The sequence below is a fragment of the Rhamphochromis longiceps genome, linkage group LG22 (genome assembly GCF_057381845.1).
Source record: "Rhamphochromis longiceps isolate RC_006_pf linkage group LG22, R_longiceps_female_GT1.1, whole genome shotgun sequence".
NCBI lineage: Eukaryota > Metazoa > Chordata > Actinopteri > Cichliformes > Cichlidae > Rhamphochromis > Rhamphochromis longiceps.
In genome coordinates, this window is record NC_140577.1 from 29,321,531 (window position 1) to 29,349,486 (window position 27,956).

Consider the following 27,956-nt stretch of genomic DNA (forward strand, 5'->3'; position numbering starts at 1 on the left):
AGCTTTATTCGCTGGCAGGAGAAAGTCATACAAAGCAAACTAAACTGTAAACTCACAAACTAAACCCACAGAGAAACACAGGGAGATCCACACAGCATGAGGGACGACGCAACACTGACTCAGAGAAACACAGGGTTTAAATACACTGGGGAGTAACGAGGGGAATGAGACACAGAAGGAGGGCACAGCTGGGAGAAATCAGGACTGACGAGACAAGCAAAGCAGGACACATTCACATAAGACACGGACCTTCAAAGTAAAACAGGAAGGATCACACAGAGACGCGAACTTGACACAGTGGAGACAGCAACTAAGAAACACAGAGACATAAACCATAAGGCAGAGGACTTTAAGAACCGAGAGACACAGAGGGGAACTCAAACATGCAGACACAGACTTACACAGAACAGAGGGGACACAGAGAAACATGAAGGGCAAGGGATCGAAACTAGAAACCATCGAATAACTCACACACAAGTACAATAATACAAACATCACAAAAAACTAAAAACGCTGGGTCAGGAGACCCAGGACCGTGACAATTATGTTAGGATGCTCTTCGTGGACTACAGTTCAGCATTCAACACAATAATTCCCTCTAAGCTTTTCACCAAATTGACGGATCTAGGACTCAGCTCATCACTGTGTCAGTGGATCCTCAACTTCCTCACAGACAGACCCCAATCAGTGAGGGTGGGAAAACAAGTCTCCATCTCACTCAGCACTGGAGCGCCTCAGGGCTGTGTTTTAAGCCCCCTGCTGTACTCACTGTACACTTATGACTGTGTAGCCACATCAGACACCACCTCCATTGTCAAGTTTGCTGACGACACTGTTGTTGTGGGCCTGATCTCCGACAATATCGAGACGGCCTACCTGGAGGAGATTAGGAACCTGGAGACCTGGTGCCAGGAGAATAACCTCCTCCTAAACGTCAGCAAGACTAAGAAGCTGATCGTGGACTTCACTACAAAGCAGCCGAGGAATTACAAGCCCCTCATCATCAGTGGCACGCCAGTGGAGAGAGTGGACAGTTTCCAATACCTGGGTGTCCACATCACTCAGGACCTGTCATGGTCCTGTCACATCAACACCCTGGTTAAGAAAGCCCGTCAGCGTCTCTTCTTCCTCAGAAGACTTAGAGACTTCCATCTGCCACTGAAGGTGCTCAAGAACTTTTACTCCTGCAAAATCGAGAGCATCCTGACGGGAAACATCTGCACCTGGTTTGGGAACAGCACCAAGCAGGACAGACAAGATCTGCAAAGAGTGGTGCGCTCAGCTGAACGCATCATTCAATCAGAGCTCCCTGACCTGCTGTCCATCTACACCAAGCGGTGCAAGACCAAAGCTAGGAAGATTATGATGGACCTCTCCCATCCCAACAATGGACTCTTCTCACTGTTGAGGTCCGGGAAGCGCTTCCGCTCCCTTAAGGCCAAAACAGAGAGAATGAGGAGGAGCTTCTTCCCCCAGGCTATTCGGGCCCTGAACCAGGTGTAGGACTGGACTCTCACATACACATCTCATCACTATAAGACTGGACTCTCACACACATCACATCACCACACGCACTCTGGTTTTTCTTCATGCACACTTCCTATAATTTATAATCTCTTTCTGCTATTTGCACATTTTTTTACTGTAAATTTCTAAGTTAAATCTGTAAATTTTGTATAACCTGTAAATTTGTAAATACTGTAAAACCACTGTCATTTAATGGCACTACATTGCACAGCTACAAGCATTTCACCTCATGTCATACTGTGTATGGTTGTGTGTGTGACAAATAAAATTTGAATTTGAATTTGAATTTGACTATAGGCGTGAGGGCTATGGGTCTTTAGTCATTGAGGCTGTGAGATCGATCCGCACTGCAGTAAACGCCAGGACCGCCTCCTACAACGCGGGTCTCGCCACTGGCGATATGAGCGCCTACAAAGCGGCCTCGTACGGCGTGCGGCGTGCGGTGAGAGATGCCAAACGCCGGTACCGGGAACGTGTGGAGTCCCGCTTCCACCAGGGGGACACACGGAGTATGTGGCACGGACTATGCACCATTACGGACTACAAAGCCAGGGACACTGCGCCGATCAACGCCGACTCTGCATTCACCAACGAGCTGAATCAGTTCTACGCCCGTTTCGAGGTTAGCCAGGCGGCTAATTCTATCTACCGCCTGACTACCGAGGACAGTGACGTCATCAGCGAGAGACCGGTGACCAGCATTGCGGAGCATGACGTCCGAGCGGCTTTGAGGAGAGTGAACACAAGGAAAGCGGCGGGGCCAGACGGCATCACCGGCCGTCTGCTGTGCTGACCAGCTAGCAGGTGTGTTCACTTACATCTTCAACGAGTCCCTGGCGAAGTCTGTGGTCCCCACATGCTTCAAAAGATCCACCATCATCCCTGTGCCCAAGAACAGCAAACCCTCATCCCTGAACGATTACCGGCCAGTTGCACTGACCTCGGTAGTAATGAAGGTGTTTGAGAGGCTGCTGAAGAACACCATCTCTTCCTCCATCCCAGACACCACAGATCCGCTGCAGTTCGCCTACAGATCCAACAGATCCACAGAGGATGCCATCGCCCACGTCCTACACACCACTCTCAGCCACGTGGACAAGAAACAGGGTAACTATGTGCGAATGCTGTTTGTTGATTACAGTTCAGCGTTTAACACAATAGTGCCCTGCAGACTGTTCACAAAGCTGAGGGATCTGGGACTTAACAGCCGTCTGTGTGCATGGGTGTTGGACTTCCTCACTGGCAGAACTCAGGTGGGAGGGTGGGCAGGTGCTTCTCCAACAGCATCACGATCAACACAGGAGCACCTCAGGGATGTGTCCTCTCGCCACTGCTCCACTCCCTCTACACTTCAGACTGTGTGGCCACCCATGGCTCCAACACCATTGTGAAGTTTGCTGACGACACAGTGGTGTTGGGTGCCATCTCCAACAACGATGAGGTGGCCTACATGGATGAAGTGAAGAATCTGGCATCATGGTGCCAGGACAACCACCTCCAGCTGAACGTCGGCAAGACCAAGGAGCTGGTGGTGGACTTCAGAAGGGGTCAGCACAGAGACTACAAGCCCATTATCATCAATGGAGCTCCAGTGGAGAGGGTGCAGTCCTTCAAGTATCTTGGTGTTCACATCTCCTCAGACCTGACATGGGCTTCCCACATTCAGGTCCAGACCAAAAAGGCTAGGCAGCGCCTGTATCACCTACGACAACTGAGGAAGTTCAGGGTCTCTTCAAAGATCCTCAGGATTTTCTATACAGGCGCTGTGGAGAGCATCCTCACACAGAACATGACATCGTGGTTTGGGAACAGCTGTGTGAAGGACCAAAAAGCTCTCCAGAGAGTGATCCGTACAGCAGAACGCTGCTGCAGGATTGCTCTCCCCCCGCTTCAGGACACCTACACCAGGAGATGCCGGACTAGAGCAGCGCAGATACTGAAGGACCCGTCCCATCCTGGCAACAAACTTTTCCAATTTCTGCAATCTGGTAGAAGGTTCCGCATCTTCCGGGCAAGGACAGAGAGACTCAAGAGGAGCTTCTATCCCCAAGCCATCCGTGCCCTAAACACACACACCCGCCCGCTCACATCATCTCACATCATCTATAATTGACTGAGGCAGGACTCTTCCAGACACTAAACCAAGGCACAATGTACATTTCAAATTCCTTTAATTTTAAACATGTTTATATTGTCTATTCATATTAATGTACAGAATTCACCTGCCTGCTGCTACTACTGCACATTCACCCAATGTGTATATATATATATATATATATATATATATATATATATATATATACACACATTGGGTGAATGTGCAGTAGTAGCAGCAGGCAGGTGAATATATATATATATATATATATATATATATATATATATATATATATATATATATATATATATATATATATATATATATATATATATATATATATATATATCCATAGGTCCCTCATCCTATTTGATAGGATGAGGGACTGACATAAAGACAAGAAAGCTCCTTACCATGCATGGAGGGTTTCACCCCAAGTCCAGCACCCTGAGGCTATACGCTAAGCGGAAGGAAGGGGGCCGGGGACTGGTGAGTGTCAGCACCACAGTCCAGGATGAGACAACGAACATCCAAGAATACATTGGGAAGATGGCCCCAACTGACCGAGTGCTCAGTGAATACCTCAGGCAGCAGAAACCCAAGAAAGAGGAGGGAGACGAGGAACCATCATGGAAGGACAGGCCCCTGCACGGTATGTACCACCGGCAGATAGAGGAGGTGGCTGATATCCAGAAATCCTACCAGTGGCTGGACAAAGCTGGACTGAAAGACAGCACAGAGGCACTAATCATGGCAGCACAAGAACAAGCTCTGAGTACAAGATCCATAGAGGCTGGGGTCTATCACACCAGGCAAGACCCCAGGTGCAGGCTGTGTAAAGATGCCCCAGAGACAATCCAGCACATAACAGCAGGGTGCAAGATGCTAGCAGGCAAGGCATACATGGAACGCCATAACCAAGTGGCCGGCATAGTGTACAGGAACATCTGTGCCGAGTATAACCTGGAAGTCCCGAGGTCAAAATGGGAGATGCCCCCAAGGGTGGTGGAGAATGACCGAGCTAAGATCCTGTGGGACTTCCAGATACAGACGGACAAAATGGTGGTGGCTAACCAACCGGACATAGTGGTGGTAGACAAACAGAAGAAGACGGCCGTAGTGATCGATGTAGCGGTTCCCAATGACAGCAGCATCAGGAAGAAGGAACACGAGAAGCTGGAGAAATACCAAGGGCTCAGAGAAGAGCTCGAGAGGATGTGGAGGGTGAAGGTAACGGTGGTCCCCGTGGTAATCGGAGCACTAGGTGCGGTGACTCCCAAGCTAGGCGAGTGGCTCCAGCAGATCCCGGGAATAACATCAGAGATCTCTGTCCAGAAGAGCGCAGTCCTGGGAACAGCTAAGATACTGCGCAGGACCCTCAAGCTCCCAGGCCTCTGGTAGAGGACCCGAGCTTGAAGGATAAACCGCCCACAGGGGCGTGCTGGGTGTTTTTTTTTTTTATATATATATATATGTTCTTCCTATGTTCTTCCTCTACAGCCCCCCCCCCCCAATTTTTGCACATGTCGAGGAGTGTGTCAGGCTACATTTCACTACGTGTTATACTTGTATAGCTATGCATGTGACAAATAAAGAACCTTGAACCTTGAACCTATTCCAGTCTTTTGGGGGATGGGAATAATGGTGGAGGCCTTCAGACAAGTGGGAATAGTGAAGGGAATACCATGTTTACATACATACATACATTAGGGACCAAGTGAACATTTTATCCTCCACTGATTTGTTAAAAGCAGGAAAAATGGGCAAGTGTAAGGATTTGAGTGTGTGTGATAAGGGCCAATGAATATGCTGGACAAGCAAGTCAGATCCATGAAGCCCCCAGCTCACACCTCACAGGACCTACTATCTATCTGTTACTAACATCTTTGTGTCAGATACTGCAGCACTCTTTCAGGGGTCTAGTGGAGTCCATGGTTTGACAAGTAAGGGCTGTTCTGGCATATCGATATCAGCAATTTGATACCCTATTGATTATCTTTATCGATTCTCATTTGATTATCATTGGCTCCATCATCGCTAAGCAGCATATCAAAGACATTACTAACATGCAAATTAATTGCATGCTGTGTGTTCAAATGTTTGTACATGTTGGAAGAATTTCCCCCTTTGTTAAAAGGTGAAAAAACAAAATATTATCCATATCCCTGCTGTGAATGCGCCACTATTTTCCTCCTCTGGCACACAAACTAAAATCAGCTTATTGTAGTACAAGAGCAAGAGGAACCGATAAATATAATCAATATGGAAGCAGACTTACAATTCCAAAGAACGGAACTACTGGGAACTGAAATAAATGGATTAAGCAGTGGCAGTCCTAGCCTGTTTGGCGCCCTGGGCGAACACTCCCTGTGGTGCCCCTAACCCCCCCCCACACACACACACACACACACACACACACACACGGACAAAACATAACGTGTCGCCTGTATCTAAAACCGCTACTGGGATTAAGTTTTTAAAAAATGGATTAAGAATTAAACAATAGTTAGAGTTACTGTGAAATCACAGTCACAGCTTTGCAACACTATATGCATGTTACTGTGTTTTAACAAAGAAAGAAACTTACCTTACTCCTTTCTCCTTACCTTCCTGGCAATTAATTACATCTATCTAATAAAGACAATATATGAAGCAAGGATATATTGCCTTTTTTCTGTCCCAGTTTTCTTTTTTAATGATATACCCAATTCCCCAACATGAGGTATATACAAAACAACTGAGGCTTCTCTTAGTTGTATAAATGAGATAAATGATGGGGAAATAAGTTATGTTATGTTTTGTGTGTTCTGTTCCCACATAGGAACCATTCTCCGTACTCCTGCATGCTTTCTCTCCAGGTACTCCATCACCCTACAAGACACACTGTAGCAAATGGAGAGATGAATGGATGTACATATGTTTCACTGTAAAATGTCCGTCATGTTGTCAGTTATGGAAATATTTGTTTGCTAAGTGAAGATCATCCTTTTTATATCCTTTTTACAGTCATGTGCAGTAGCGGTTTTAGATACGGGCGATTGCCCGGGGCGGCATCGTGGTGGGGGGCGGCATCACGGGCATCGGCAAAAAAAAAATGCTCCTACTCATGCTGCCCCGACGTCATGCCAGCGCATATTGGGAATGGCATAGGCCCCGATCGGTTTTCTATCGCCCATTTGCTGGGAGTAAGGGCTCCCTTCGTTTGCAAGGTGCGCCTGCTGCTTGCGGCGCAGAGAGGAGAGGGCGTGGCAGCGGGGGATTCTCTGATCGGCTGGAGCGGCATCTAAAAACCAACTCGCAAAATAAAACAAAATAAAAACAAACCAACAAACACGAAAACACCAGACATTATGATACAGACTTATAATTTGCACCAATGTTTTTTCGAAATTCTATACACGAAAAGTGAGCGCGAGAGCCCTCGGTGCACCTGCTCGCTGCTGAAGTCAAAGTAAACTTTATTGTCATCTCCGCTACATACAGTCCAGTATATAGAGACACGAGACGATGAGGCTCCAGTTACAGCAGTGCAAGTAAACAAACAATATATATAAGAAGAGTAAGAAAATAAATATACACTTTAGGACTAGGGGTAAAGGGATCAATAACAATTTAAAATTTACAGTTTGATGATTTAAAGCAGGGGTCGGCAACACTGGGCACCCGTGCCACAGTTGGCACGCGAAGGGTTAAGTGATGGCACGACCATAGCTGGACTGGCCATTGGGCATTATTTTGGTCGGTGGCCGATGATTTTTTTTTTTTTGTAACGGTATATAATGAAAGTGGTGGATTGGCCAGATGCTGGTCGGTGTGTAAAAAACGAACTCAGTTGTTTGGTGGTGGCTAAGCTTCCACAGATTCAGTAACATTAATAAGTGGTGGGTGCCAGCAGGTGGATGAGAGAAAGGGGAGGCAGGAGAAGAGACCCGAGGCAGCCGCCGGTCCGAGTGTCAGGTGAACTGAACTTCAGGTAAGAAGTTATGACCTGCAGTCTATCTGGGTCAGATATAAACCAAGTTTAGGTGCAGTTTATTCTTGTTGTGCTGACTTTTTATAGTCAGTTACAATAACTGTACTTTATTTTATTCATAAGGTTAGTTAGTAGAGTTGCCAACCGTCCCGTAAAAAGACGGAATCGTCCCGCATCCAGAGAAAATATTACACGTTTGGTGTTGAGCTGAGAAGGGACGCAGTTTGTCCCGGACTTCAGCTACAATGAAAAAGACATAAAGCTGGAGCTGCACAGCTGCCTCTTCTCTCATTCTCTCCCCTCTCTCTCCTGTTGCTACTTTAATCATGAAACTGATCAATGATCAGCTGATCGGCTTTTCTCTCTTGTTTGTTTATCGCCCACTTTGCGCCAGAAAGAGGAAACCGCCGGATGTCGCGCTAAACAACAGCAGCACGTTTAAGCTTGATCAGCTGTTGTTAGAATTTATTTAATATTTCTTTTTAGTAGCTGATGTTTGCTGGAGCCACAGCTCAAACCTGCTGGTCATGGTGTTGGTTTGGTTATCTGGTGAGCGGGAAACATGCAGATGAAACCAGGAGATGTCCTTACTGAATCATCAGAGCTGAACAGGTGATGGAGAAACAGTTTTACCTTTTAGGTGACATGAATGAGTTCAAGGGTTGGGTTGAATATTAACAAACATGCCATATTGGCCCAGTTTATTTCTCTTATCAGTGGTTCTATATATTGTGTAACTGTTCATATAGAGCGTTATTAGATTTATTGCTAATACAATCATATGGCACAGGACTTCTGAGGAAATTTTAAATGGCACTCGTCATCAGAAAGGTTGCCTACCCCTGATTTAAAGTCTCGCACACAACCCGTCAAAAGGGGAGGGGGGGGCCTGCTGCTTCCAAATAGAGCACATTTCATTTATAATGTTGTAAATCCAATACCATTATGTATTCATGATTTGAATCCTGGGTTGTGTGAAATCTCAGAAATGCACCCTAGACAAAGTGTGCTCATCTCGTTTTAGTTTTAGCTCTTCGAAGCCGACCGGGAGGTCAAGGCACGATGTGCCGGGAGAGCGGTGTTCCTCCCGGCTGTAGTAGGTCTTGACCTCCCGTTAGCTTTGAGATGGTGGGTGTCAGATCTCCGAAAACGTCTGAGCACTTTTGCAAATATGCGATGTCTTGTAAACTGAGCAAATATCTGACGTTTACACAACTACATTCATGCCTCAAAATATCTTAAAAGTGTATTTTGTGACCCAGAAAGAGTAATATTACAACTAAGTAGCTGCCGCCATTGTTGGAATTCAACTTTTGCGAGATCCTGAGTTTGTTTTGGGAGATTTCGCAAAACTTTTGCGAGATCCCGAGTTATTTTTGCGTGATCTCGCCAAAGTCTCTCTTAGCAATCTCAGCAACAAAGGACATACACCCATGTGTGTTGATTTCTCCCTAAGATGGCAAACTGAAACACTCCAAGTTGGTGACTTTTGGAGATTTATTTCCCTGGATGATTGAGAATGCATCAGACGAACACAAAAGGAAGTTCACAGCTTTTAGCAGCTCCCCCACTCCCTCATTGACACACCCCCACTCCCCTCCCTCCAGAATTCCCAGGTAACAACCTAATATACATATGAATGACTAGCCAATTTAGCTTCCACTTGGCTGAAGCTAAAGCTTAGCTAAAAGCCTACCAGCCATTTGGCTGCTCTCCGGGTTTTATAGGTAGAAAGGTAGAAGCCTGGGGATGCTACTGTGTAAACAACTCCTTGGTGGCAGAGCCCCTGGTGTTGATGAGGTCCGCCCCGAGTTCCTGAAAGCTCTGGACATTGTAGGGCTGTCCTGGTTGACACGCCTCTGCAATGTTGCGTGGAGATCAGGGGCAGTACCTGTGGACTAGCAGACCGGGGTGGTGGTCCCCATCTTTAAGAAGGGGGACCGGAGGGTGTGTTCCAACTACAGGGGGATCACACTCCTCAGCCTCCCTGGGAAAGTCTATGCCAGGGTGCTGGAAAGGAGAGTTCGTCCGCTAGTCGAACCTCGGATACAGGAGGAACAATGCGGTTTTCGTCCTGGTCGCGGAACACTGGACCAGCTCTTTATCCTCTCGAGGATACTTGAGGGTGCATGGGAGTTTGCCCAACCAGTCTACATGTGTTTTGTGGACTTGGAGAAGGCATTCGACCGTGTCCCTCAGGGTGTCCTGTGGGAGGTGTTGCGGGAGTATGGGGTGTCTGGCCCATTGCTACGGGCCATTCGATCCCTATACAACCGTTGCAAGAGCTTGGTTCGCATTGCCGGCAATAAGTCGGACTCGTTCCCGGTGGGTGATGGGCTCCGCCAGGGCTGCCCTTTGTCTCCGGTTCTGTTCATAATTTTTATGGACAGGATTTCTAGGCGCAGCCAAGTGGCGGAGGGCTTTCGCTTTGGTGGCCTCAGAATCTCATCTCTGATTTTTGCGGATGATGTGGTTCTGTTGGCTTCATCGGGTGAGGGCCTCCAGCTCGCACTGGAACGGTTCGCAGCCGAGTGTGAAGCAGCGGGAATGAGGATCAGCACCTCCAAATCTGAGGCCATGGTTCTCAGCCGGAAAAGGGTGGAGTGCCCACTCCGGGTCGGGGATGAGTTCCTGCCCCAGGTGGAGGAGTTCAAGTATCCCGGGGTCTTGTTCGCGAGTGATGGGAGAAGGGAGCCGGAGATCGACAGACGGATTGGGGCTGCAGCTGCAGTAATGCGACCCGGCCTCGGATAAAGCAGATGAAGATGGATGGATGGATGGACAAATATAATGACTCAATATATTTGGTCATTTCAAAAGTAATATCAGTTTTATCTTTCCATAGCACCTTTCACAAGTATCTGTGACAGAGTGGTGACCTGAGTGTTTTGACCTGTGACCGCTGAGATAGGCTCCAGTTCAAACGCAACAAAAGAGAATGGATGGAAGATGAAGGACGTCTGACTTCAAACAGCATTGATGGTTCTGTCTAAGTGGGAAAACTGGATTATCTGTTGGCACACAGATGATTTTACTTATTTGCTCACGTGAAGAACAGATTTTTTTTTAAAGAGCTTTGTAAAGTGTAATATATCTTGTTATGTGGTGTGAAATATTTTCACTGTCTCTGGTGACTGTTTATGCATCTGTGTCTCGGTGAGTGCTTTTCATTAAGCTAATGCTGCTTCATCTTAGCTTCTCCTGAGTAAGGGATGAGTGAGTGTTAGGAGAAAGGATATAATTGTTTTTCACCATACACTCCTTCAACAGCCTCTTCTTTTCTTCTTGAGATCCATCAAGAGGTACGGATATAAATGTACGCCGGGCTGGATGTGGCTTGCGGGCCATGAGTTTGACACATGTGCTCTACCTAATCACATGAGCCAAGGTGTGAAGTTTCAGGTGAGCTCGTCATTGCTGGATATTCAGTGTTGAGAGTGTTATGGAAAATATTGAATAAAACTGCAAACAACAGGCATGCATGGCTTTTGAAGTGAGGTTTATTAAAAAAAGAAAAGAAAAACACTGCAGTGGAGAAAAATGTTCAGATCACACACCTAACCCGTTTTTCTGAGTGAAAGACATCACCCTGATCCCTTTATACTTCCCAAACAAAGAACGTTTCACAGCAGATCAATTATTAACAGATCCTTATCTCTTCAGTCTAGGAACAGTTCCGACCAACCGTCATCTCATCTGCAACAGGATGTCCAGAGCCCTCAAGAGGAAAATGAGTCTGCTGTGAAGGTGCAATAAAACTTGGACCCCACTTTTGATCACATTCCACATGCATACAACTGATGCCAAGAGTGAGCTTTCTATACTGAGTACAAAAGTGTTACTACTGTTACTAAAGTGAATCAATTAATACATAAACTAAAGAAATTTCCAGTACAAGAGTCTGCAGCCTCCAAAACAAAACCATCTTCAACCGATCCAAGGGCTGTGTGGTGCTCCAGCAAAAAAAAAAAAAAAAACTAACAGCAGTGATTAATCAACACTTATTCAGATGTTACAAATGCAATCACACAAAAATGTCTCAACCATTAATCAGTTAAATGACTAATTGGTTGTCTGGTTTTAAGCCTAATCCTTTTTATTTGTTCTAGATGTGAATCTCTTGAGTTTCGTGAACCTTGGTTGGATGAAGGATGAGCTCAAAAGAGGCTGTCCAGTGTTTGCCAATGTCCCATAAAAAGGGAAAAACTGTAGCCTGCTCTTTCAGGCCAGCAGTCTTTGGTCAGACATTAGTTTGTCTCTTCTGACTCAGACTTTTTACTGTTATGTATTATGTTGTTGTTATCTGGCCAAGAACTTCCATGAAAAAGCCAAATACAAGCACTTCTTCAAAAGGCAAATGGCAAGTCTAAATATTACCAGTTTACCTCACAAATGCCCTTATTGTGGTTTTTGAGTTCATACTGGGGAGACATTTGCAAAAATCATTTCACTTTATTGTTGTGAAAATATTGAATGACTGATGAATTGGTAGATACATTCATTTATTGATTCATAAATCCATTCCTTGTTTAATTTCTGAGCTCTGCTTGAAATACTGCATTTGAAAATGCCTGTCACAACAGAAAACATAATCAACTTCATGTGCTCTGTTTGGTTCTATTCTGTAACTTGATAATGATCACTTACATAATGAGCAAGTTTTAAATATAATAGGTATGGCATCGACTGGGGAGCAGGACCATGGAGTTTTTTGTTTTTGTTTCCATTTTATCTTATTTTTACATTTTATTTTCTCTGTGGAATTGGCTTGAGGAACTGTCCAGTTTCATTTGTATACAAACCTTTTTTTTATTCATTTAATTATTTATTTATTTGTTTATTCATATGTAGCTAACAGAAAGAAAATGTTAAAACCTTTATAGATTTTCAGAAAATTAAGAACTGTCAAGTTAGTCTAAAGAATGACTCAACAAACTATATTATATATATATATGTTAAAACACACTTTTTTTGCTTAAGAGCATTTTATTTACCCTTGTTATTCTGTTTGAGTAGATTTGAATGGGTGATCCTTTTCACACTGATAAGTGGTTAATGAGTTCTTAAGGCCACTAAAACATGAATCCTATATTGCCCTTTACTGAACACAAGGGACATATTGGTGGGTCATAATAAAACTTTGAGATTATTTTTGTAAAAGTTGTAATATTTAAATATTTGGTGACTAAACAAATAAATGGAACATATTGGTGGGTCATTAATTTGACAAGAGGTCTACAGATCATTTAAAAAGTTGGGTAATCTTTGTTACATTGCAAACAATTATATACTTAAATGCGAGCATGCTGCTGCTCACTGTAAAGTACATTGCCAAATTCAGTGATCCCACACCAAACTGATAAAATTACCATTTGCTGTGTGTGCTTCTAGAATACAAAAAATACAAAGCCAAAAAAGTCTTAATACTTTATACAATATATATATATATATATATATATATATATATATATATATATATATATATATATATATATATATATATATATATATATATAGCAGGAATGCACTCCAGGTGCAAGAGCAAAACACAAATTCACCAATAAGTGCTCTTTGGTTTGACAAACCATGCTTCTCTATCTGGAAATTTGATAGATGAGTCAGATCAGATGAGCTAATACTTTTGGCAATGTAGTGCACATTTCTGCTGACCAGCTGTTTATGTCCTACATAATTTTCAAATATTTTTTTAACATAGTTACAAATATCTGATTTCTAAATGCTCAATGTTCAAATGTTAGATCATAAAAGGTAAGCATTTTTTTCAAATGCTATAATATATTATTTCTCCCATAATCATTAAAAAAAGCAATAAAGTTAAATTATTACAACCCTATATAAAATGTGGATCTGAAAGGATGCAAATGCCCATTTTTAGATATGAGAAAGAGGTGATGAATGATGAATGGAAAAAATGCATTTCAGAAATATTCAAAACATCACTTTTAAAATCAAACTCGAAACCAAAGGTGGCAACTTCAACATGAAATGAACTGTTAAGCTGCTTAGGAAAGCAAATTGTCCCTGGGTTATCTGGATACAGTTTACCTTTCTTCCTTTCTCTCTCTCTCCTCTACCAGTGTGAGTGTGTGTTTGTGTGTGTTGTACTGCCTGAGGACAGTAACCTTTGTGTTAGTAACCTGCAGCTTGCAAGCCAAGGGTTAGAATTGAGGCTTAACTGTAACCATATTAATACACATACTATATGTGTTATTTTGTCCTCTCCCAAAAATACATAAAACTACAACAACAACAACAAAAAAACACTGTTTACAATGGATAGTCAGGAATGCACTCCAGGTGTCCAGCAAAACATACATTCACTAATAAGTGCTATGTGGTGTACCCTTTTACATTTTATTTGATGTGGTGGTTATGGCAGCAGTAGTAGGAACAAAATTAGGTTGTCAGAAAAATGCTGATATATCCATACTATCCTTACTAGAAATCATGATCATGTCTAACCACAATGCTTTTGTGACAATAATTAATATTTGATTGGAACATCTGCCCACATGTGAGTGATAGATGTAGTGGTTTTGAATGACAGCAACATCAGGAAGAAGGAAAACGAGAAGCTTGAGAAATACCAAGGGCTCAGAGAAGAGCCCGAGAAGATGTGGAGAGTGAAGGTAACAGTGGTCCCAGTAGTAATTGGAGCACTCGGTGCGGTGACTCCCAGGCCAGGCGAGTGGCTCCAGCAGATCCGAGGAATAACATCGGAGATCTCTGTCCAGAAGAGCGCACTCCTAGGAACAGCTAAGATACTGCGCAGGACCCTCAAACTCCCAGGCCTCTGGTAGAGGACCCGAGCTTGAACGAAAAGACTGCCTGCCTCTGTTTGTGTTTGTGTGTTTGAGTCCTTCCTACTCTGAGAGTATGACAGCTCTCCACTTGCATAATAACAATAACACAAGTTTAAGGAGATCAACCCTGTAAAATTCTACAAATCTAAATATTTGCTGACTGTATTAGAAAATGCTGACAATATTCATTACATGAATTAAACACCCTCTATGTTATAAGTTACTTTACTGCACCATTTTCCTTTTCATGCAACCAGCTTACTTTAACTAAGAATAATACTGCTGTTGTCTGTCTTCTTGTAATTCTGCCAACTCGTAAGAAAATACTTCATTTCTTAAGAACCATAGATGTTAGAAACTACTAAAGAGTATAACCCCTGGGTACATTTTTTACATGGTTAATTTAAGCTATGGTTTAGGGGGGGAAACTACCAAAATGTCACATATCCAAAGACTTCTTTAACGTAACCCCTTTCATGATTACTAGTCCTTCCTAAAGATTCCCAATATCAGTTTCAGTTAGGAGGGTTAGGAAATTACTATAGTTGTAGATACACATCCATTTGGCTTTCAGTTCTTTCCCCACTGAGTGTATGGCATTCAATCACATTTTTTTCATTAGGCCTTCATAGAACTTAATTTTTTGTTGCTGAGCTAGTTGCTGGATGATGTTATACTCATAATTTCCAGGATGTACTCCAGTTCTTAACCTTTTGTTTGTGAGTATTTCCCAGTAGTGACTCCAGTTTCCATCACTGTCAGCGCCATAACCAAACACATTAACCTAGGAAGACAAAAAATGAACATATGAATGAATGGGAAACAAATGCATGAACAAAATGTCCCTTTTTTAACTAAAATCCAAACAATGGCTGCTGAAAAATGAAATGAACAGTTGGACAGCGACCTGAGCACTAAATGGAAACACCATGATTATACCATGAGTATACAATGACAAAACCTCTTATTGAGAGGTTTAGCTAAAAAGCTTTCCATGAAGGAATGTCTTCTAGATTGTAGTCTAGTCAATTTAAGAAGGGGACACATCAGAAATACTTGCAACAGCTTTCACTTTCATAGGGCATGTGAACTGAAATTTAACCATTCACAGATTAAACCAGAGTTTTTTAATCAAGTGGTACTGGTGGGTAAACCTGCTCTGATCTTCACCAAAGACATTTTGAACTTTTGAAATGCACATCTATTTAGGAGAGCAATATAAGAACAAAAGAACAAATTAGCAAAGACTCAAATGGACCAGCTTGTATGACAATAAAAATCATATTTTATTTTGTACGTCTGGCACTTCAGAAACTGAAAACTTTGTACTTACCTCATCACAAATGTGAAGAGCAAGAATTAAAGCCATAAAGCCAGTGGATGGATAACGTCCCTTATTTCCAAGCCAAACCTCATGTACATATTTCATAAAAGCTGGATTTACCACCATGACCTGTTAGAAATTAGAATGAGCCTTTAAACAGCTTTTATTTTTAAATATTACCATTGCCACCAGGAAGCTTTGCCATTGACGCTACTCACCAAATCCTTGTTAGTTTTGATCTTTGATTTCACTGGCATATATGACCTGTTGGAAACAGCATGACATTGAAAAATATGAAGTAGGTGTTTAACAAAAACAAAGCTAAAAAAGGCATGGTCCGTCTTGAACATGGAGAAGGATCAGAGTAATGGTTTGATACAGAAATTCACCTTATATCACCTCACACTACATCCATCAGCCAAATCCTTTTAATCTGCGTACATGTTGAATTCATGCAGTGGCATTCTATTTTTGCATTTGATGTAAATTCTGTACTGCAAGACGATCTAGGGGAAATCTTTTGAGATACTTTGCTTAGGAGCAGGTGTCGGTAATTTTAGCAGCTGGGAGAGAAGAAGGTAGTGTATGCTGACTGTAACATCTAAACCTTAGAGTGTTATTTTTTCTTTTAATGGGGTGGCATTGGTGGGACCAAGAAGAAAGCTGGGCAAGCTCAGATGAAATCAGAATATTTTATCTGAAACAAAATAAAGTACAAAATGATTGTATGATTGAATGTATGATTTTCATGTGCCCAAATTAGTGGCTGCACAACTGCCTAAAAATGGTTCACATAAAATAACTTTTCAACAAGCATTAAGAGTCTTTATTTAATTTTTTTATTTTTACTTTATATTAAGTCACAATCCTAAGAACAGTACAAAAGCATACGTAAATGAACTACAGTAAGATGAGTTGTTATGAGGACACTTCATCTGTCTGCATGTTGCATAAAAATGTAGTCATAGTATGATTTCAGGATAATCAGTTTGTAGAGAGCTTAAAGGTGCCGTCATTTGAAGTCTGTCTTAGTGGAATACATTACAGAAAGACTTTGAGCTCTCTCGCTTAACTGATTTTGCTTGTAGATTTAAAAGATGTCCCAGTGCTGATTTTCATCACTGGGAACTTGATCTTAATGAGGCAGATTTTGCTATTTTATTTTTTCTATTTTATTATTTTCATTTAATTATGTTGTCTAAAACAGGTCTCTCTTGTAAATGAGACACTGAGTCTCGTTAAATAAATGTCAAATACATGTGCATGTAGCCCTGAAAAAGAGAACTCACCTTCCAGTAAATCCTGTTGTAGAGGCATTAATGAGCCACTCAAAGTCCTGTATCTTAAAGGGAAACAGTACAAAATGGGTGTTGTCATCCAAATCCACAGCACTCTCTGGATACATGACACGATGAGTTGTCTTGTTTCCAACGTCTTTTTCAAAGCCTCTGGTAATACCAGTGTTCATTCTAAAAAGCACAAAGGGATATATTTCACATCAGTTTGGATCTTTTGTGTAGGAGGGGATATTTCACTGCATTTCACTGCATATCGTACTGTGTATGACTGTGTACGTGACAAATAAAATTTGAATTTGAATTTGAATTTGAATTTAATGGTAAAGAAAAATTGCTTTAGCTTAGAAAGTACCTTATGACAACTTCATGTAAATCTATCAGCGGTCCATAATGCGATCTCCTTAAATTACCAGAATTACCCACCACAGCACAAGTCCTGCAGTGGTCATATTTGGGTTGTATAACATCTGGATTCTGTGGGAAGATCTGAAACAAGTTGGCCACTGTTGTTTCATAAACTCTGAAGCTACGGTTTTCAGCCTGCAAATCCTGTCAGACATTTCAAATAAACTATGTTGTTAGACCAGATGAGCTGGAGGGAGGTGTGTAAAAATGTCATCATTTCCTGGTGACTACTTACCTTCCACCAGTTGAATTCATTCTGTGAGAGGTTTAAGTTTGCAATCAAAAATGGTTGAACACTTCTATTCGATCGATCCAGAAGCAACTGCTTATCCTCTGATAAACATTTTATGCAAGCACACAGCTTTTGGTCCACAGCATAATGAGTCAATTGGTAGCGTGTTTTGAAATACACACCAATACCAGTGAAAAACAGCAGGAAAACAAGTACCTTAAATTTTGAAATCATTCTAGATGTGCGACCAGGAAACATTACCAATCTGCAGACAGAGTGTGTGGAGATACACACAAGTTATGCTCACAACAAGAAAAGACGTCATATAATGCTTATATAATATATATCCATATTGTGCAAAACGAACGATATAGTCCTGCAAGGATAAGTCTTAACTTAATTGCCACTTATACAAACCCATTAAAAACTAAACAAATAAATAAAGAAGTCATGTTTATTTTCAGGAAAGTAAACATTTGGCTACATACAACGTCATCTGTTTTATGTGATATTTGTATTCACTCATAAGAAAATAAAGAAAATAACATCAGCAAAAATTAAGCTTTTTTTACCGCATCATTTGTAATAATATGATACTTACCCGGTCTGCGAGGAAATCCCTTTCTGGTCTAGTTTTATGAAATACAAGTACAAAAGTCGCGTAGACTCACTATCGGTGACAACCTTTTCACCGTGTCACTCACAGGTAACTAACATGACATCAATACACGTTTGCTACCCGAGAACGCGATGCCTTCGTCTCTGACAAAGGTGTGGAGAGGTGTGGTTTGTGCGGATTTCCTCACGTTCCCATGTTCGCGTTTGGAAACCGACCTGCAGACTATCAAGTCCTCCACAAAACCTTACTTTGTTCAACTTTGTCCTAATGTGACTGTTTTCGCTTATAGAGAATCCTAACGGCTTTAAAGGTGTAAATAATCACAATATGAGCTCTGTTTATATCCAGTTTATTCACTGAGACAACACACAGCGATTAATAAACAATTATACAGTATCAATTTTCATTTTAAAAAGCCGAAGCAGACCGCGCGCGCGCATGCTCTCCATTTCACTCTTCGCTGGGGGAAAAAACAAAAACAACAACATGTTAAATATGAATCCACATGGTTAGGATCTCTGCAACTTAGCTGTGCTTCTGTCACGTAATAAATGTGGACAAAGTTTGTGTTTTTTCCCAATTATGAAGCGTATTCGTATATATTACTTACCTTAACATTTGAATGAGAGTTGCTGTTGTCTCTCCTCAGAAAAAGGTAGATGAGAATAGGGCTGGGTGCCACATGAGTTGGTTGCCACATGCTTGTTACTGCCACATTAGAGCACACAGTCAAATTCTGTTGACATCACACATTTAAATATAAAGAAAACAAAATTGATTATTTTTGGCACTAGACAAATGAAAAATGTATCTAAAATCAGGGTTAATGGAATTGAAATTGAAAGAGTGAATGAAAATAAATTTCTTGGAGTGATAATTGATGATAAGCTGAGTTGGAAGTCTCATATAAACCATGTGAAAACAAAAATGTCAAAAACCATTGCTATTCTCTATAAAACAAAGCATGTCCTGAACAAAAAATCATTATACACACTTTATTGTACTCTGTTGCTTCCATATATGACTTACTGTCTGGAGATATGGGGTAATGCATATAAAACGAACACTCTTCCTATTTTCAAGTTACAAAAAAGAGCTATAAGAATTATAAATCAATCAAACTATATAGAACCAACTAACATTTTGTTTATTAATCTGAATACCCTGAAATTTTATGATTTAGTTGAATATAAAATGGCACAGATAATGTATAAAGCACAAAATAACTTGCTTTGCCGCAGTACTCAGAAGCTGTTTAAAGTCAGAGAGAGTCAATAAGACTTAAGGGGAACAGATTTCTTTAAAAAAACAAAACAAGATGAGGACAAATATAAAGCAGAGATGTGTTTCTGTTAGAGGAGTTAACCTGTGGAATAGTTATGACAGTGATTTAAAAAGGTGTAGTTCATTTTCCTTGTTTAAAAGTATGTTTAAAAATAGAGTATTAGAAAAATATATATATCAAGAATGAAAAGAGCAAAAAAAAAAACCTCTTGATTCTTTTGCTTTGCTGTAGTTACTTATCTAAGGTGGAAAGTTTTTTTTTCTTGTTTGTTTGTTTGTTTGTTTTGTTTTTGCTTTGTTTTATTATTTGCTTCGAGCCCTGTGTACAGGAGCGGCATGCAAAAAGATCTTTTGTTAAAAGGGTTGGCGTAATAAGCAAATGCTTCAGCCAATACCTTTTGATTAGCCTTGTCTCATGCTTTCTTGCTTTGTGGTAGATCTTTGTTCTGTATTCACTGAGATATTTGAATGCTAATCAATAAAATCAAAATCAAATCAAATCATAAATCATTTGATCTATCAATCTGTCCATTTTGCAGACACACACAAAACTTTGCGGTGAGGAAGTATTTTGCCATTCCCATGAGTCAGAGTAATTTTTTGTCCCATTGTTCTTTTTGTATTAAAATCTCACACAATATTATTCATTTAAAAAAATGAATGGTGGTCCTGTGTTGTTGTTGTTGTTGTTGCAGACAACAACAGCACATACATTTACATACATTTGTCATAATTTGTGACTTGTATGACTCTGAGTCAGGGTTGCTACATCAAGACTAGAGACCTTAAAATGGAGATCCCCAAAATTTTCTATATCTTGGTCATAGTCAAGACTAAAAATGTTCTGAGTCAGGCTGATATTAATGTAGTACAGTTAATGTAGTACAGTTTTTTCTGGGTTTTTTTTTTTTTTTTTTTTTTTTGTTCATTTGTTGTTCCATGTTTACACTGACTGGCTCACTATTGCTCAAGTTAAAAAAGAAACCTTACAGAGAAAAACTTAAATACGGGGGCCTTCTTGGTATATGTTGGCATTAGTAGTGATAATCCCAAATAATGACATCTGCATTGTTTTCATGGATTATTTACACTGATGTCAGCACTGGTAATATGGAAATCTATTACTTCTGTCTGTGTCACAGTGAAGTCATAGAATGTTGTATTGCAAAGAAACAATGTTTTAAAGAGCTCAAGCAAATTAAGTGCTTATGTCAATGACTAATACATAGCTTTAACATTTGTAGTCGATCCAGTAGAAACTAAAACTTTTTCATAATTCCTGTGACCCTGACCTTTGACCAATGACCATGAAGCAATACATAATAATGTGTTGTATTTTATTATGTTTACCATTATGATTGGAGCAGAAATGACTAAAATCTTTGGCTGTAAGACATTTTAAGACATATTCATGCAGTGTGTGATTTTGTGATACTTCATGTTATCATTGTGTCATGGTCCTGGGTCGTTGACCCAGCGTTTTGTGTTTATTCTGATTTTGTATTAGTTTAGGGGGTACCTGAAGTTTGGTGTATATTCAGCCCTACCTGTGTCTGTCCTTGGTGCTCTGTTCATGGCCCCGTGTTGTGTTGTAAATCAGTCTGTGTGTTTCCTGCTTTACTTTGAAGGCTCGTGTCCTAGAGTTCCTGTTTTGTTCTGAAAGTCTGTGTCTGTTGTCATTGTGTTCAGCTTGTCTCCTCCGGTCCTCATGTGTATTAGGTTCAGCTGTTCTTCCCTCCTGTGTGTGATTACCTGATTACCTTGTGTGTGTGTGTATATTTAGTGGGTGTCGGTCTGTGTTCGTTGTCGGCTCGTCTGCGTTCTATGGTGTTCTGTTCCTGTCGCTGCGTCTCTCTGCCCCGCACCCCTTTTGTATGGTCTCAGGTTTGTCATTTAGTTCTCCCAGTTTAGGTTTCTTCAGTTGTTTTGTCATGCCTCACTGCCTGTTTTTGCCACTCCACCACTTGTAAATAAACACTCGAATCATCAGTCACTGCCGCATTTTGGGTCCTCCTTTTCCCCCACACCTCACGGCTCACCCCGCCAGCCGTGACACATTGTGACGTTGTAGGGCATTGTATTGGGAAAAAAATCCATCATGCCCCAGTATTTCCTGATAGGACAATATGTTTACCAATGATGTTATATATCTGGACAAGTCATTTTTACAGAAGTACACTCAGTCCGCTATGATGATCCCTATGTATTCAAAAAGAAAAAAAAAACACACTTAAGTTTTGTGTCAATGGCACCTAACTGTGTACAATACAACACAATTTTTTATTTGTCACATACACAGTACAACATATAGTGAACTGCTTGTGTTCTGAACTGTGGACAGGACACATAGCCACGCCATTCCAGGGCTGGTTTTTAGCACGTGGTGCCTAGCCAGGACCCTTACCGGATACCAGGTGGGAATCGAACGTGCAATCCCCAGATATGTGTAGTCCTACCACTACACTATCCAGCTGTGTACTGTTTCCACTGACACTTTTGTCTATCGTGTCATCTCCTTTTGGCTTTGAGACTTTGAGTCTTCCTAGATGAGAAGTCAATTTATTCAGCTACATGTGGAGTTTGTATGTTCATATGAGGTTAGAATTGTCAGTGCATAAATCCTCATATTACAGTACAAATATTGAGGCAAAGATGTGTCCATTCTTCACTGATGGCTAATTCAAACAAGACTTTAACTCAATTAAAGGTTTGACAACTTCACAAGGCTTTTCCCCTCTTATCCACAAGTGAACTGTTGGTCAATAATGGCCTTTTCTTCTTGCATCCAATTCATTTCCAGCACCATCCTGCATTTGTGTTTTTGCTCACATCATTCATGTTTTTTATTACCTGTGGTTCTGATTTTCTCTTCTAAGTCGCTCAAGTCTTAAACTCATCTCAAGTCTACATGGTGGTGGTAGCTTTACTCACATTTCTGGTCCCATTTACAAGTGTTTCATTGGGTGAGCTTCAGTAGACTCCAATCTTTGCTGTAGTTTTTCCATTTACTATCCCAACACACATCACCCTTTCTGCCTGAATGCAAGCTGTTTCTCTCTTCTCTCCCCTGACCTTTGCCAACTCTCAGCCTTATCACACACTCTGTGCTCTCCTGGCCATCAGCAGCCTTGAGTCTTAATGCAGGCTCTCTCTTGCCTCCTGTATTTTGCAACTCTCAGCTTCAGCGCAGGCTCTGTACTTTCTGCTGGTCATCAGCAGCATTGAGTCTTAATGCAGGCTCTCTGTTGTCTCTCTTCTCCTTCACCTCATCAACTTTTCCATGGTGTCTCTCCTGGGCCCTGTTTCAGGAAGCCGGTTTAGTGGAAAAACTGAGTAAGTATACCCTGAGTTAACGAAAACTCTGGGTTTTCGGTTTCACAAAGCGAGTTCAGCTGCAGCCTGAGTGAGTCACTATGACGACACACTCCGTGAAGCTAACCTGCCCCCTAGCAGGTTTACTACAACTAACCCTGACTGTCTCCGCCCCTTTGTCGGAAACCTGACAGTAGGAAGTGTCGGACATGGCGTGCCACTTCCTTGAAGAGCCAGTAGATCGTGAAGCCCAAATTCTCTGCAGAGCTCTCCGCCGGGAGAGAGTGATCAGAGCGCGTTTGGACATTTTATCATTTCCTGATGATTTTCTGTGCGAACGTTACCGTTTCTCAGCACAATCTATAATTTATTTGGATAACATCCTCAGGCCATATATTACGCATGTGACACATCGCGGACATGCTCTCAGTTCATTGCATATTATTTGTATTGCACTTCGGTTTCTTGCAAACGGGAGCTTTCTGTATAATATTGGTGACGCTGAGCACGTTTCCAAGGCTACCGTCTGTCGGGCAGTCAGGAATGTTACAGTTGCACTGAAACGTCTCCTGTACTCGTCTGTGGTGTTCCCCGGTCACAGACCCACAAGATTTATCAAAGAGGGATGCCACAAAATTGCAGGTATCAGGATGACCAAAACTTAATGTATGATGTGGTGATACTTGGACTACTACTTAAATTGCACATTTATTTTCAGGGTTCCCAGGCGTGATTGGCTGTACAGATGGCACTCACATTCCAATCATTGCTCCTTCAGTAAATGAAGGAGACTATGTGAACAGGAAGTCTTTCCACAGCATTAATGTACAGGTACATAGTTCCCTGTAGCATGTCAAACTAACAAATTATTTCATTATAGTAATGGATGCTAATTTGTGTTCTCTGCACTGTGAAGATCATATGTGATGCTGCCAACATTATCACAAATGTGGAAGCCAAGTGGCCAGGCTCTGTCCATGACTCACAAATATTCCGTGAATGTACACTGAGCACAAAATTTGGACATGGTGAGTTGAGAATACTTTAAAATATATAAAGACCAATTGCTTCAGGGACATTTGAACTGAAGTGTATCCTTCTGTCTTAGGAGAGTTCACTGGCTACTTGCTTGGTGATAGGGGGTATCCATGTTTACCCTATTTGCTTACCCCTTACCCTGACCCTGAACCGGGCCCACAGCAGCGATATAATCTGGCTAATTGCAGGACAAGAGCCAGAATTGAAATGACTATCGGAATGCTTAAGGCCCGGTTCCAGTGCCTGCAAAGACTCAGGGTCACCCCAGAAAGGGCATGTGACATTATTGTGGCATGTGTGATTCTTCACAACATTGCCACAATTAGAGGAGAACACTGTCCTTCTGAACCAAACATCAGCAGTGATCCAAACCATGAACATCCTGACCCTCCCACGGACATACAAGATGGGAGCGCAGTCAGAGACACCATATGTCACAATCATTTCCTTTGACCCATCACCTAAACATGTTGAAAGAGGAATAAACAGATTTTTTGTTCAACTGGCTTTATTGGTCGCCTGTATTTCCTGTACACAAAGTATTAAAAGATGTAAACCTCATAAAGTGTCTCTGTTGCTTCCTCCTCTGTAACAGCTGTCAATGTTTCTTCATTATTTTCCTGTAGTAAAGAAATAAACAACATTGCTGTTCTACTGTAAACTCATATAATCTGTGGAGTATTACTCACAACTGCATGTTGGTCTGGCTCAACAGGAGGCTGCACCAGATGCAGTACACCATCACCATCAACTGATAGAATATGAGGTTTATACAGGTCACTTATAACTTACAAGGGACCAAATGGCAATTAACAAACATACCAATCACCTTACACTTCATTGTCATTATGCTCTCAAAGACAACCAAGACTGAGGGAAGGCAAAATCAGTAGGAAAATAACTTCACTACAAAATAATCCATTATGGTAAAGAGTTTATCAAATGAATGTGTCACACTGCAAAGGTGACTGTGAAGAAAGGATGTATGCACATCATGTATTATTTTGAATTTACCCCCTATGTAGGCACTTGTGTCTTGCGGGGTTATTGACTCAGAGGATGTCCCCGCAGAGATGCCTTCGGCCACAGGGCGCCCACTGTTTTGGCTGAGGGCCAACTGCTCAGCCTCTGTGAGTGGTGGTGGTGGAGGACCCCCACCTGTTTTTCGGGCCTCCGCTTTTTTTCTGTTGGCTATAACGGGTCACATTTGAGCATACAGAGTAAGCAAATATGTACTTGTAATGTGCTCGGATAATTTCAATAAGTGCTTACAGAAAGAAAATTAATGTAGCCTCTAACTGCAATTGATTTACATCGGACAAACAGACCAAGCACTATGGCTCATAATACAATTACACCTTACCTGTTTGGACTATATTTTTCTATTTCATTTTTACTTGCTGCCAGGCACGTTTGGGGCCTGTTGGGTTGCACCTGCGCTCACATCACATCACAAAATAAAATGTATAAAATAACAAATAAAATAACATATGATAAAATAACGTGTTAAATGGGTGGAAATCCCTCGATCAATGTTTATATTAACACTCACGCATTGACTCTGTCGGCTATGTTTTGCCATGCATGCTCCCTTTCTTTTGCAGCTGTCGCTGTGTTAGTTTTTTTCCGCGGAATTTGCATGTTATCGGCATATGCTGCCATCAGAATTTCGGCCTCAAGCGCTGTGAAATACATTGACCGCGCCTTCTTTCCCTCCGTCTCCATGGTGACTCGCTTAATCTGTGCTCCGCTTATCAGGGCTTTATGTATCCTCGTCCGCGCGCTTCACTTGGGGTTAAAGCAACTCCGCGTTGACTGAACTAATTGTTATCAGCCTTTCTGAAACCGAATATTCCGAGTTGGACAGTTCGGGGTTACTCAACCGTGAGTGTCGTTTTTCACTCTGAGTTTTCCAAACCGGCTTCCTGAAACAGGGCCCTGGTGTACATTGGCAATGAGCCTTTTTCACAGGCTCTCCTTCTCTCTCTTAACTTCAATCTAATCTCATTCCTTACCTCAAACATGGCACTCTCCTGGGGTCTGTTTCAGAAAGCGGGTTTAGAAAACTCAGAGTTAAAAATGATACACAGGGTTGAGTAACCCCGAACTGTCCAACTCGGAATATTCGGTTTTAGAAAGGCTGATAACAATTAGTTCAATCAACGCGGAGTTGCTTTAACCCCAAGTTAAGCGCGGATACAGATTAAGCGAGTCACCATGGAGACGGAGGGAAAGAAGGCGCGGTCAATGTATTTTACAGCACTTGAGGCCGAAATTCTGATGGCAGTATATGCCGATAACATGCAAATTTTGCGGAAAAAAACTAACACAGCCTCAGCTGCAAAACAAAGGGAGCATACATGGCAAAACATAGCCGACAGAGTCAATGCGTGAGTGTTAATTTAAACATTGATCTAGGGATTTCCACCCATTTAACACGTTATTTTATTATATTATATTTTATTTTATTTTATATTTTATACATTTTATTTCGTGATGTGATGTGAGCGCAGGTGCAACCCAACAGGCCCCAAATGTTCCTGGCAGCAAGTAAAAATGAAATATAAAAATATAGTCCAAACAGGTAAGGTGTAATTGTATTATGAGCCATAGTGCTTGGTCTGTTTGTCCGATGTAAATCAATTGCAGTTAGAGGCTACATTAATTTTCTTTCTGTAAGCACTTATTGAAATTATCTGAGCACATTACAAGTACATATTTGCTTACTCTGTATGCTCAAATGTGACCCGTTATAGCCAACAGAAAAAAAAGCGGAGGCCCGAAAAACAGGTGGGGGTCCTCCACCACCACCACTCACAGAGGCTGAGCAGTTGGCTTCCACATTTGTGATAATGTTGGCAGCATCACATATGATCTTCACAGTGCAGAGAACACAAATTGGCATCCATTACTATAATGAAATAATTTGTTAGTTTGAAATGCTACAGGGAACCATGTACCTGTACAGTAATGCTGTGGAAAGACTTCCTGTTGGAATGTAAGTGCCATCTATACAGCCAATCACGCCTGGGAACCGTGAAAATAAATGTAAAATTTAAGTAGTAGTTCAAATATCACCACATCATGAATTAAGTTTTGTTCATCCTGATACCTGCAATTTTGTGGAATCCCTCTTTGATAAATCTTGTGGGTCTATGACCGGGGAACACCACAAACGAGTACAGGAGACGTTTCAGTGCAACTGTAACATTCCTGACTGCCCGACAGACTTGGAAACGTGCTCAGCGTCACCAATATTATACAGAAAGCTTCCGTTTGCAAAAAACCGAAGTACAATACAAATAATATGTACAGAACTGAGAGGATGTCCGCGATGTGTCACATGAGCAATATTAGGCCTGAGGATGTTATTCAAATAAATTATAGATTGTGCTGAAAAACGGTAACGTTCACACAGGAAATCATCAGGAAATGATAAAATGTCCGAACGCGCTCTAATCACTCTCTCCCGGCGGAGAGCTCTGCGGAGAATTTGGGCTTCAACATCTACTGGCTCTTCAAGGAAGGGACACGCCATGTCTGACACTTCCTACAGTCAGGTTTCTGACAAAGAGGCGGAGAAAGTTAGGGTTAGTTGAAGTAAACCTGCTAGGGGGCAGGTTAGCTTCACGGAGTGTGTTGTCATAGTAACTCGCTCAGAATTAATCTAAACTCGCTTTGTGAAACCGAAAACCCAGAGTTTTCGTTAACTCAGGGTATACTTACTCAGATTTTGCTCTAAACCGGCTTCCTGAAATAGGGCCCAGTTTTCACTTACACCTGTTAACCTTCTGCAGTCTGCATTTGGATACACGTTACTCCACATCGTCACAGCATGCTCTGACCAATAATGGACCCAGTAGCCTCTATGATGAGGAAAAGGAGACCATTATTGATATTGTGGAGAGGGTGTGTAATAAGATAAGCTGAGACAAAAATAAACCTTTATTAGTCACACATGTGGGAAATTTGTTTGGTAATGAGTGGTTGACTGAGCCCTGTAAAAAGTAAAATGAAGAGGTAGT

General features: G+C 41.6%; 2 protein-coding genes across 6 annotated transcripts in view; one reads left to right on the top strand and one right to left on the bottom strand.

Moving 5' to 3' along the window:
* LOC146644279 (uncharacterized) overlaps positions 1-27,956 on the top strand; it is a 123,294-nt gene that overhangs the window by 15,163 nt on the left and 80,175 nt on the right. The gene's annotated exons all lie outside the window — the stretch shown is intronic.
* LOC146644281 (CMP-N-acetylneuraminate-beta-galactosamide-alpha-2,3-sialyltransferase 1-like) lies at positions 11,156-18,432 on the bottom strand. 5 transcript variants are annotated; one of them, XM_085396493.1, is made up of 7 exons: positions 18,280-18,423; positions 17,895-17,943; positions 17,394-17,779; positions 17,033-17,212; positions 15,962-16,007; positions 15,753-15,872; positions 11,157-15,203 (listed from the first exon to the last, which is right to left on the bottom strand). In XM_085396493.1, the coding sequence occupies exons 4-7, from the start codon at positions 17,209-17,211 to the stop codon at positions 15,024-15,026; spliced, it is 525 nt and encodes a 174-aa protein (XP_085252619.1). In that variant the 5' UTR covers position 17,212; positions 17,394-17,779; positions 17,895-17,943; positions 18,280-18,423; the 3' UTR covers positions 11,157-15,023. The 5 variants fall into 5 exon arrangements, with proteins under 5 accessions (XP_085252620.1, XP_085252619.1, XP_085252618.1 ...); XM_085396492.1 differs by having other exon boundaries at positions 11,158-15,203; positions 17,394-17,515; positions 17,682-17,943; positions 18,280-18,432; XM_085396490.1 differs by having other exon boundaries at positions 11,158-15,203; positions 17,394-17,527; positions 17,682-17,943; positions 18,280-18,432.

Excerpts from the sequence above, each read along its gene's own strand:
- LOC146644281 (XM_085396489.1), bottom strand. The coding sequence starts at position 17,936 with ATGTTTCCTGGTCGCACATCTAGAATGATTTCAAAATTTAAGGTACTT. Across the intron at positions 15,873-15,961 it reads TCAAAACTAACAAGGATTTG|GTCATGGTGGTAAATCCAGC; the intron begins GTGAGTAGCGTC and ends AATTTCTAACAG. Across the intron at positions 15,204-15,752 it reads CTCTTCACATTTGTGATGAG|GTTAATGTGTTTGGTTATGG; the intron begins GTAAGTACAAAG and ends TTGTCTTCCTAG.